Source organism: Polyodon spathula, chromosome 21 (genome assembly GCF_017654505.1).
Source record: "Polyodon spathula isolate WHYD16114869_AA chromosome 21, ASM1765450v1, whole genome shotgun sequence".
Taxonomy (NCBI): domain Eukaryota; kingdom Metazoa; phylum Chordata; class Actinopteri; order Acipenseriformes; family Polyodontidae; genus Polyodon; species Polyodon spathula.
Genome location: NC_054554.1, coordinates 24,617,216 through 24,627,848, shown reverse-complemented (window position 1 = coordinate 24,627,848; position 10,633 = coordinate 24,617,216). Strand labels below are relative to the sequence as shown.

The following is a 10,633-nucleotide window of genomic DNA, read 5'->3' as shown; positions in this document are numbered from 1 at the left end:
TAATAAACATAAGCCAGTATCATTTTCTTTTTAACTGTGCTGTGATAGCATTGTTTAAGTAATTATAAATCTGCAATAAATACATTTCACACATGACAAGGGGGCATGAAGGTATTGAAAAAGCATTAAAATAAACAGGTTTTTGGATCGAATGGCCATTTTAGTCAACTACAAAAAACAGCTGTGGTAGAGGAACCAATTATAAAAGCACTTACAGAATCAGACTGATGCTCAAGAAACAGATACATGTGACAGTCTAGTGGATTAAAACAGGCGTATTACTATAAAAACTGGTTATAAAGGCAGATGTTTTAATTTTATAACTAATCCTAAAGACTACGGCACCACTATCCTAAATTTGAAGAAGATATCTAAACAAACTGACTATAAGGACAGCGATGCCATATTTACAATTTAAACCATGGGTACTTTTCTTGACTATTCAAATTGAAAATTATATTCAAAATGTTAGGGCTTTTGAACCAGTATTATGGTATAAGGTGTCATTTGCCCAGGAATTTGTGTCAGTCCGACTACCTTTGAAGGCAAAATCCTTTACTGATTATTAAAGCACAATGTATTTTGGGTCAAGCTTAGTTCCAGCAGCCCTTTGAAACTGGAAAGTGTGGCTGCTGGTAGGAGAGCCCCATGCAGTAACCCCTGGCACCACACGGTCACTCTTTGAACTTCCACTCCTGCCGACACATGGGACACTGCTGCTGCACTTGCTGGGAGTTGAGCCACTTCAGGATGCAGTGCATGTGGAAACAGTGGGAGCACTGCCCCCACACTAGCGGGCAATCGTCTCCCGGCACCTTACCTGTGAAGGGCAGATTCATCTTCTCATTATAACAGGATTAATCAATGAAACGTGGTGGTCTCAAAGCTTATCAAATCTATTTGCCTGACATGAATTCACTTCAGTTGCCTTTGCCAAAGCCAAACTCCAGTATGACTGTTTTAAGATTTAGTTAAAAAGTTAACCTTTTTTTTATCCTGTCAAAATTTCTTGATGTTTCAAATAAAATATGGTGGTGGATCTCTCATGTTTACCTGATCTTTTGTATATAAAAGACTATAAAATACAGCAAATCAACATACCTGCATTTCTGATTTAAAAATAATATAAAAAAACGGTTTCCTATGTGAGGCATTTTCTGCGAATGTCTGTGCAGAACGGTTAATTCTGTAATCATTTCTGTGATCGCAGAATTGGGGAATCCTTGTAGGGTTAGTGATTAAACCTGTTCGTTTATGATTAAAAAATAGTGTAGTGTTGGATGTAAAGATGTACGCAGAATAAAATAAACTTGATTTGGTATGTTTGTTTATAAATAAGGGTTAGGGAAGGGGGGCCCACAATAAGGTCTTGCAGTTGGGCCCATCTTCCTCTTCCTCTGCCACTGAATATGTAGCCAATCAGCGATAGCAACAGGAGTAAAACATACCTGTAATTTTAAGTAGCTTTTACAATATCAGTGTTCTGATGCAGACTTATAAAAAAAAAAAAAAAAAAAAAGTGTTTAACCATAAACTTAGAGTTGATATGTTTACAAAAAAAAAGCAACTGTACTGCTGAACCTCGTCTTTTTTTAATATTAGCATCACAAGGGTGTCCATGTATTATACAAAAGTTAGAGGAAAACAATTCCATCTCCGGTTTCTGTGACAGTTTATAAATTACTCGACTTTGGTATACCTATATATACACACACACACATACTCACAGTCGGGGCAGCACCCATTGAAAGACACACGGCAGATTCCACAGTTTTCATCGTTGGCAACCCACAGCCAGGAAGCCACTCCATTCCAGGACTTGATCTTCACTTTCATCTCTTAAGCCTCTGAATAAAGCGAAATGGCGTAGAGGTGAAACGGGACATAACTACCCAACAGTTCAAATTTGTAAATCAATTAATTATTTCTGATTGTTTCTGGTTACTGAACAAGACGCAGCTCCACAAAAGTTTACTCCATCAATCATTTAAATAGACATAATATTGCCGTTCCAGGATTTCTGTTGGTATGTGCAGTAGAAGTACACCGATAGCTATATAACCGGAGCTGTTTTACTGTTGTTGAATTTGGCTCAGGACAGGTGTGCAACTTTACAAGAATCATACGGGTACACACATGTACAATGCAGCGGTTTGTTTGTTTTTTTTTAAGAATATAAATGAATCTCAAGTTCGGAAAAATATGAATCCCTCATATAATAACAGATTCATTTTGACAAGACGGCATGAAAATTGTGATTTTCACTGGGACTATAACCGTGCACACAGTGCAGCTACTGTGGAGTTTGAATGCAGTTAGAGCACACGTGATGAAAATAACCTTCATCCATTCATTCATATCTCTCTCTCTCTCTCTCTCTCTCATATATCTATCTATATATATATATATATATATATATATATATATATATATATATATATATATATATATATATGGACTATGGACGTTGATTTTAATATATAAACGGGCTGCGCATAATTGTGAATATACAATATTCAAATGAATCAGACGAAAAACGCACATAATACACATGTGTTTAACAACCACGCTTCGCAATTGCCACTTCTATGTTACTTTCAAAATAATACAATAATACAATAATACGATACAAACAGTCACACTACCTAAACTTACCTTGGTAGTTATGAGTCGCTGATATAGTCTTTGACTCCGATACTACTTAATCGATTACTCTAGACTGCGTTTTCTTGCAACTTCCTGTTTCTCCTCGGCTGAAATTATGGAATCGATTACCGAGCAACAGATTTTAAAGGAACGTATTTTTTCTGGTATTCTTCGAAATGTTCTAAGTATAGAGAAGTGTAAATAACATTAATGTTGGGTAGAGTAAACTCCAACGGTTTCCGTGGAAACAAAATGTAAAAATCAGTGAAAAACGCGAGTTAAAATTGTGTGAATACTTGTGCCCGATTTTTTTTTTTCATTATGTTTTACAGTCAGGACTCGGGATTACTCTGGGAAGTGTTATTGTCATTTGGTCAGTGCAATACCACCCCCGTTTCACAAACCCTGGACTCACGCTTGATTAATTTCATGGTTTGCATTGTGCCCCACGTATTTTCTTTTAAAAATGTGCAAACTTTTTACTTCAGCACTGTGTTGCCCCGAAAACAAATACCGGTACCCCATAATAGCGAATGCAATTTAATATATGTCAAGCCTTACACATTGGGCGTGAGATTCACGCATTACCATGTTAGCTCACGCACATACGAATTCCTAAAATAATCTCACGCACTTTGAGCAAATGTTAATGGTGTCAGGTAATCAGTTAAATCTCTGATTAACAACAATGTTTGAAGAAGACGTTAATGTTTTTAACTCGGGTCAGTGTCAAATCTGGTTTGCCTGTATAAGGTACCCATAGCCGCTTTTGAGTAAATACATAAAGATTTCAAATATGTTTTTTCTACATGGGCTGCAAGAGACAGGTGCACACAACCAAGCGAGACTTAGAGCATGGAAAGCCTCTATCTAAGCCTGTGTGCTGAGGTAACCATGGAGACTACAGGCGTTCTATATGCTATAGGAAAGCTTGTGTGTGTGTGTGTGTGTGTTGTGTGTGTGTGTGTGTGTGTGTGTTTTCAAAACAGCGATCACTATGACAAGATGATATGCAAAGTAAACATATTGTTGCATTGATAAAGCAGTTTTCTTTTTTGTTTGGTTTATATAAAAAACTGTTTATTTTTTAAATATTGATCTTGTTCTATCCACTGACTGTGTGTCTAAACCAGCGGTTATTAACTCTGGCCCATCGGAGATCTCCAATCATCCAGGTTTTTGTTTCAACCAGCATTTTTTTTTTTTTTTTTTAAATTAAAATCCACTGGTTTGCATTGCATACAGAATCCTCACATGCCATAGACGTTAATATACACCTAAAATAAACTTATGTTTGGATACAATAATCATATATATATATATATATATATATATATATATATATATATATATATATATATATATATATTATATTTATTTTTTTTGTCAGTATAAAACATCACATATGGTCGATACATGGCAAATGGCTGCGTTTTAAGTACATTTAAGTTTTATAAAAATTAATGTATAGCGTTCCTTTATTTAAGAGTATACCCAAATGTGTCATTATTTACCAGTGTGACACGGTGGTGAGGTAAATTAAGTTTAATCAAATTATTTATCAGTTGTATTTTTTGTAATGTGATCAAAATATGTCAAACTAGTAAATATTAGGATTACAAAACACATAGTAGGTTACTATTTTACGTTCATATATGTGTGCTTTGTAATGCTAATATCTTCTAATTTGACATACTGGTGCGCTTAATTAATTAATTTTTTTTTTTTACGTTCTAGTTCCAAAAATATGGTTCCATGTAAAACATTTCATACTACTGTCTATTGATTAGTGGCCTACAGGTTTACAAAAACTACAATTCCCAACAGACCAATCAGTAGAAACGCATGCCCTGTAACGTAGGACGTCACTAACAAGCCAGCCACCTCCTGGCTACATAAGAAACTACCATTGCCCCATTTCTTCATTCTGAATTGCTCTCTATCTCTCTTGTGAAATTTATAATTTGAATTCTGCAACAACACACGATGGCTGATAAAATGGATATGTCCTTGGACGACATCATCAAGCAGAACCGGCAACGGGGTGGCGGTGGAGGCCGGGGCGGGAGAGGCCGGGGTAGAGGAGGATCTGGCGGAGGCCGCGGTGCTGGAGCAGGCCGACTCGGAGGAGGCGGTTTTGGGGTTCGTGGAGGCGGCGGCGGATCGGGCCCAATGCGGAGTCGTCAGAATCTCAGCCGGGGAAGAAGCAGCAGACCTACACCGTACAGCAGGGTAGGAGAAAAAGAAAGATGAGCAGAGAAAATCGTGGCACCAGAAAAGCTTGGTCGTCTTTTTTATTTGAAACGTGCTAGCTAATAATCCCGGAGTCTTGTCTGGAAGCGTAAATGAAGCAAAATGTTGATTGGGGAAGGTCAAATTCTTGTGTAAGGAGGAAATTGTAACGAATGCGTTTATTTTGTTTTTTGAAAGCGGTTTAGCCTCTCCAGTTACTTTACCAAGTCGAAGAAAATGAAAGCGGGCAGATGTGGCGCCATCTTTGTTTAGTTGTCGGTTACAAAATGTATAACCTGTCTTTAGAGTTAACTCGCTATAGAAAAATAGCAATATTTACAATCCAAGAGAGGCATTTTAGTGTAAGAACGGGAGATGAAGAGTGCCGGAGGGGGAGTTTGTGCTGATTTTCTTACGCGAAGCACCAAGGAAGAATGAAAGGGATCTCCTTTGTTTGCATCCAGACAATCAACCGTGGACGCCGAACTCAGTCTTCTTTCGCCAAAAACCAACCTGCATGTGATTATCCAGTATGCAGCTACTAATATTTTAGTGCTTCAATTAGAAATATTTAATAAGACTTTGAACATGCAAGTGTTATGGATCCCTAGAATAAGTGAAGGAGAAAATGGCGCAGCCACAAAATGGAAGCTTTACGACGCGCCAAGGAGAACCATCCTGACTTGTTACGATGGACACAACAATTAAGACGAAATCAACAAATCATGAACTGTAATTTTCCACTCTTGCCTGCTTCTACCCACTGCAGCATCGACCACCATTGCAAACAAGCATGGGTTTAGCGTGACAACAAACCTCGTGGACTTCACTGTTACAAGCGTCCGGAACACGTTTGATTTGGGCCGTGTCTTTTTAAAGGACCAAGTGAAGCAACTAATTAAAGTGACTTGAGTGCAAAGCAACATTAAAGAACACATTAAGATCACCTACGACGATGCGAGACACTCAATGTTTCACCATTCACTTCCATGGGAAGTGATGCAACGACGAAAACGTTGAAGATAACCGAGGATCTCTTGGGCTCAGTGTGGATGTAGCTGGACCTGCTGATAGTTTTTTGCTGGGAGACGCGGAGAACGGCTGTTCGATCTGGGGGGCATACCCGCTACAGCTGTGTGAACGCGTTAACCGAAACTTGATTTCTAACAAGGGAGGGAGGATTGGCTGGGGAAACGACTGGGTAGGACAACGCTGTAGGCTAATGCACTATCTATACCAGGGCTTCCTGGCCCAGGGGACCACTGTGTCTTCTCCTTTTCATACCAACAGCACTCAATTACTTTAAACCCTTAATTAACCAATTTGTTTAATTTAGACCATCTTACTAGTTTTCAGCTCTTAAACAGTTGCAGATTTGTATAGTTAGTTATAACTTTAACTTGTCAACTGTGCAACTTGTTTTAGGAGCTGAGAACTATTCAGGTCTAAGCAAATTATTAGTTTAACCAAATCCTTAATTAAAGAGCTGGGTTGCAGTGAAAACCAGAAGATACATGTGGTCCCCAGGACCAGCGTTGGAAAGCCTTGATCTACACCATCTAACTGCTTTATAGTTGCCATTTTAAATACAGTAGTAGGGGGGAGGCAAGATTTGGTGTGTTCACTTGGTTCCAAATTGTAAGTGGTACAAATACTTTAAATATTTAGTGTTTTAAAGGGGATTTATTGTAATACACCATGCATAAAATAGCCTTATTGGTTTGGTTAAATAAGAGGGATGGTCTTCACTTTTCTGATGTCAAACTTGTGCAGCATTGTTGCACAGAGGGTAAAATGTGATTCCAGTTAACAGGTTTATTTTCTTTCCTTACTGATTTTATGGTGTCAAATTTTGGTTTTAAAAGTGGTATCTGTAAGGAAAGTAATCTCAGATGTCTAATTGCATGTTCACAGAGAATGCAAGTGCCATTGTGCACATCCTTGGTATTCCATGCACCTGCTTAATTGCAACTTTAGTTCCTCTTTTCATGAGTTAAGTCTCTTGCATTTATAGAACTTGGAAGCAGTGGGATATTGTAGGAAGTCAGCAAGGTCAGTCTCTCTGTTTTCTTGCAGCCAAAGCAGCTTCCAGACAAATGGCAACATGACATGTTTGACAATGGATTTAGCAGTGGAGGCGGCGGTGCTGGAGTAGAGACTGGAGGGAAGCTCTTGGTTTCCAACCTTGACTTTGGTGTTTCTGATGCAGATATCCAGGTAGGTTTTTATGTAAACTAACATTTTCTATTGTTTATGGTTTCACTGGTATGCAAGGGCCTTTTTTTTTTTTTTTTTTTTTTTTAAAGAACTGTATGTCGAAAGAACTTTTATCTTTCTGTTTTTAAACAATACACTTAAGTATTTGCCCATTTAATGGAACATTTAATTTTCTGTATTAAGTTAAGTTTGGACTTTGTTCCAGGAGTTGTTTGCAGAGTTTGGCACCCTAAAGAAAGCAGCAGTACATTACGACCGGTCGGGACGGAGTTTGGGGACGGCAGATGTACACTTTGAGAGGAAAGCAGATGCATTAAAAGCAATGAAACAGTATAACGGTGTTCCTCTTGATGGTAAGTCTTTGTTACATTTCCAGAACTGAGCTGCTTGAGGATTAAAGTCTGGATACACTAGCATGACTGAAGTGTTCTGTCTTTGGTTACATTGGACAAATGTTTATTTCATTTATTTTTAAAAGGTCGCTCAATGAATATTCAGCTAGTCACGTCACAGATCGACACACAGAGAAGGCCACCAGTCCAAAGGTAAGAATACAGAATGTGTGTGTGTGTGGCACTTAGATTTGACCATCAAAAGAAACCTATTACTCATATTTGGATAAAATGCCCTATGTGATTGGAAAATGACACTCGGTCTCGAAGCAGGTGCAGTGACTTTTTTTTCTTGTGCTGACCAACAATTGCCATTTTTACAGGTTTGAAGTTATTTGGGGGGACTAGTAGCATGTGTGGGCAGCAAACGAGGCCTTGGGACTTGGCCAGCATATTGCTGTGCAGTCATTTTGCCATCAGTCGCTACCAGCGGAGTTCTGTAATGACGGGACCTCCCCACCGATTGGTCTCTCATACACAACAATTAGTGTATCGTTCACCACGTCTATGCCATACTTGCTGAATTCCATCAGGGCAGTCTGTGCAGAATCCTAGATTAGTCACTGAAGAGGACCTGGTTCTACTGAAGACTGCGAGTATCCAAAATGGAGAGCCACAGTACGCTGCCCTAGTCTAGCTTCCAACACGCCAATGGCTCGAAGCGCTGCTCTTGACAAACATGGCATATTTGTGTTTTTCTGAGATTGTTTTGTTGCTTGCAATTCAACAGTGAATCGCTGTTAGATGTCCAGTCAACTGTCTCGCTAACTAGGTTATTTTGGTGGATATGCCCCAGACATGGTCAAAGATGAATGATAGTGATTTAAAAAAACAGAAAACATTTCATTGATGTCTATTTATCTCCACTTATTTTCCCAAAAATGCATCATTATCCCTTGGCGATCCATTTATTCAGCACTGTCACACGTTAAGTCCAATTTTATTCACACGCTGTTTATTTTACTCGTGCTGTTTAAAATATTTTTCAGAGTAATACCAGTTCAAAAAGCATTGAATTGCAAAAAAACCTCAGTATTGTATCTACAGCTAAGCCCCACCCCTTGTTTGCTGTATTTTTCACATACCTCTTTATAGACGTGCATACTGATAAATCCTCTCCTGATCGCTGGTTTAATCATCAAACTGCTCATTAATGCGATCCAGGTCATTATTTTATTACTATATAACACTTCAAAAAGCTCTGTAAATGTATGATATTCTTTCTGCACTGGATGCAGAAGCAGCTACCTCCTTTTGTTATGTCCGTGTTATCTCTGATGCCGGGGGCTATGAGAAACCCCCCTTTTTTTTTTTTTTTTCTTGGCTCCTATCGGTCTCGCTCAAACATTAAAAGGTTGTCTCTGCTTTTTCCGGAGAAAAAACGACTAGAGACCTGTGCTTTACGTCTTTGATGTTCGACAGGGTCTGACATTGGACTGGAAAGGGAAAAACTGTTGGACCTGGTCCGACATGGGACCACAAAGGGTTAATATTGACAAGTTTCTTTTGATGCTTTGTACAGCCATGATTAGTTCAAATGCTTCTTAGTATTTGGAAGTAATTGCACAGTAGTGACAATGACTAACTTATTCCCCCCCCCCCTAGTTTAAGCAGAGGTGGTGGTGGTGGCGGCATGAACAGAAATAGAGTGGGAACTGTCGCAGGTGGTTTTGGAGGCCCTAATAGACGTGGTGGTTCCAGAGGAAGGGGAGGACGAGGAAGGGGAGGCAGAAATGACAAACAGCCGCTGTCTGCAGAGGAGCTCGATGCACAGCTGGATGCTTACAATGCAAGGGTGAGTTTTGAAACTAAATGCAAAAAATGGGGATAGTTATAATTCTATGCTCCAACAATTGTGGCTCGTATTTTTACTTTTAAATGAGATGCTTTTGAAAATGGCTAAAGTCAGAAATGTAATTAAATTCTAATGCACAATAGTGTGTCCCAAGTAAAAAGCTCTTGCATGTTTTAATACTAAAATCTCTTTTTTCAGATGGACACCACCTAACAACCAGTCTTTCGCATGGAAGGGACACAAGATCAGTACGTCCAGTCAGACAAGGAATGGCGACTTTGCTATACATGTAGCTGTTTTTTGGAATTGGTTTTAAATTCATGTACTCATTCCACACACCCCTTTTTTGTCTGTCTAAGCAGTTGTGTTTTTTGTACTGAATTTTTTTTGGGGGGGGTGATGGATTTTACTGGTTGCCTGCTACTGTGGGAAGTATATAGGTGGTAACTTGCTCCCAGTCATTGTAATAAACCTACAGTGTGTATTAACCAAAGACAACTGCCTCTGTCTGCTTTTTTGTTGGGTTGGGCAAATAGAATTAAAAACCCTTAGAATCTAGCTAACCAGAAAGGGGCTTTGGAACATCTATTATGTACACACTAGGTGGTAACTGTTTCCTTGTAAGATCAAAGGATCACTCTACATTTCTAACTTTAAAATACAGGTTTTTAAAGTGTTTAAGTTTATTGACATGCAAATTTATTGACTTACTGTTTTGCAATATTGTATCTGCACATTTTAATTTATTGGCACTTCACCCTTATCAGGGCAGTGGCCACAAATGCTGTTGGGTTTTGTATTCTATGAAGTGAACACCTGTTTCAATAAAACGACATCAATCTGAGCCAGACTCCCGTTTTGTTTGGGTCGCACATTTTACATGGTGAGAATGAAAAGGCACTTTTTACACAGAATTGTTAGGGTCTGGAATCATCTCCCCAGTAATGTTGTTGAAGCTGACACCCTGGGATCCTTCAAGAAGCTGCTTGATGAGATTCTGGGATCAATAAGCTACTAACAACCAAACGAGCAAGATGGGCCGAATGCCTTCTTCTCGTTTGTAAACTTTCTTATGTTCTAATTGATCGTTTAGGATCTGATGAGACGCAAACGTTTGGGCATGTGCGTTTTAGGAACGCATAAAGAGAAAAGCTGATCATCTGAGCTCTATTGATGACCCATCTGATTTAATGCTGTGTTGTAACAACTCATTTGTACACATTTCCAGCACTATTTCAAAAGAGTATAGAACCGTAATTTGAGTTGTTCATATAAGTCTCAACTTGTATCTTTTACTTCTAAACTACAGCCATTGTTTCATACATAGAGAAACATGTAATATGGTCTGCTA

General features: G+C 38.7%; 2 protein-coding genes across 3 annotated transcripts; one reads left to right on the top strand and one right to left on the bottom strand.

Annotated features, from left to right (window-relative positions):
• Positions 1–573: 573 nt before the first annotated feature.
• anapc11 (APC11 anaphase promoting complex subunit 11 homolog (yeast)) lies at positions 574–2,745 on the bottom strand. The gene is made up of 3 exons (XM_041222231.1): positions 2,656–2,745; positions 1,728–1,847; positions 574–820 (listed from the first exon to the last, which is right to left on the bottom strand). The coding sequence occupies exons 2-3, from the start codon at positions 1,834–1,836 to the stop codon at positions 675–677; spliced, it is 255 nt and encodes an 84-aa protein (XP_041078165.1). The 5' UTR covers positions 1,837–1,847; positions 2,656–2,745; the 3' UTR covers positions 574–674.
• A 1,750-nt stretch (positions 2,746–4,495) lies between these two features.
• On the top strand, positions 4,496–10,126 carry LOC121296476 (THO complex subunit 4-like). 2 transcript variants are annotated; one of them, XM_041222088.1, is made up of 6 exons: positions 4,496–4,878; positions 6,955–7,095; positions 7,304–7,448; positions 7,574–7,640; positions 9,093–9,282; positions 9,481–10,126. In XM_041222088.1, exons 1-6 carry the CDS (start codon positions 4,633–4,635, stop codon positions 9,493–9,495), a joined length of 804 nt encoding a protein of 267 aa, XP_041078022.1. In that variant the 5' UTR covers positions 4,496–4,632; the 3' UTR covers positions 9,496–10,126. The 2 variants fall into 2 exon arrangements, with proteins under 2 accessions (XP_041078022.1, XP_041078021.1); XM_041222087.1 differs by having other exon boundaries at positions 4,503–4,878; positions 7,301–7,448.
• The last annotated feature ends 507 nt before the right edge of the window (positions 10,127–10,633 follow it).

Coding starts and splice junctions, on each gene's coding strand:
- anapc11 (XM_041222231.1), bottom strand. CDS start 1,836: ATGAAAGTGAAGATCAAGTCCTGGAATGGAGTGGCTTCCTGGCTGTGG. Junction 821..1,727: donor CAATGGGTGCTGCCCCGACT/GTGAGTATGTGT, acceptor TGCCCTTCACAG/GTAAGGTGCCGGGAGACGAT.
- LOC121296476 (XM_041222087.1), top strand. CDS start 4,633: ATGGCTGATAAAATGGATATGTCCTTGGACGACATCATCAAGCAGAAC. Junction 7,096..7,300: donor TTTCTGATGCAGATATCCAG/GTAGGTTTTTAT, acceptor ACTTTGTTCCAG/GAGTTGTTTGCAGAGTTTGG. Junction 7,449..7,573: donor TAACGGTGTTCCTCTTGATG/GTAAGTCTTTGT, acceptor TATTTTTAAAAG/GTCGCTCAATGAATATTCAG.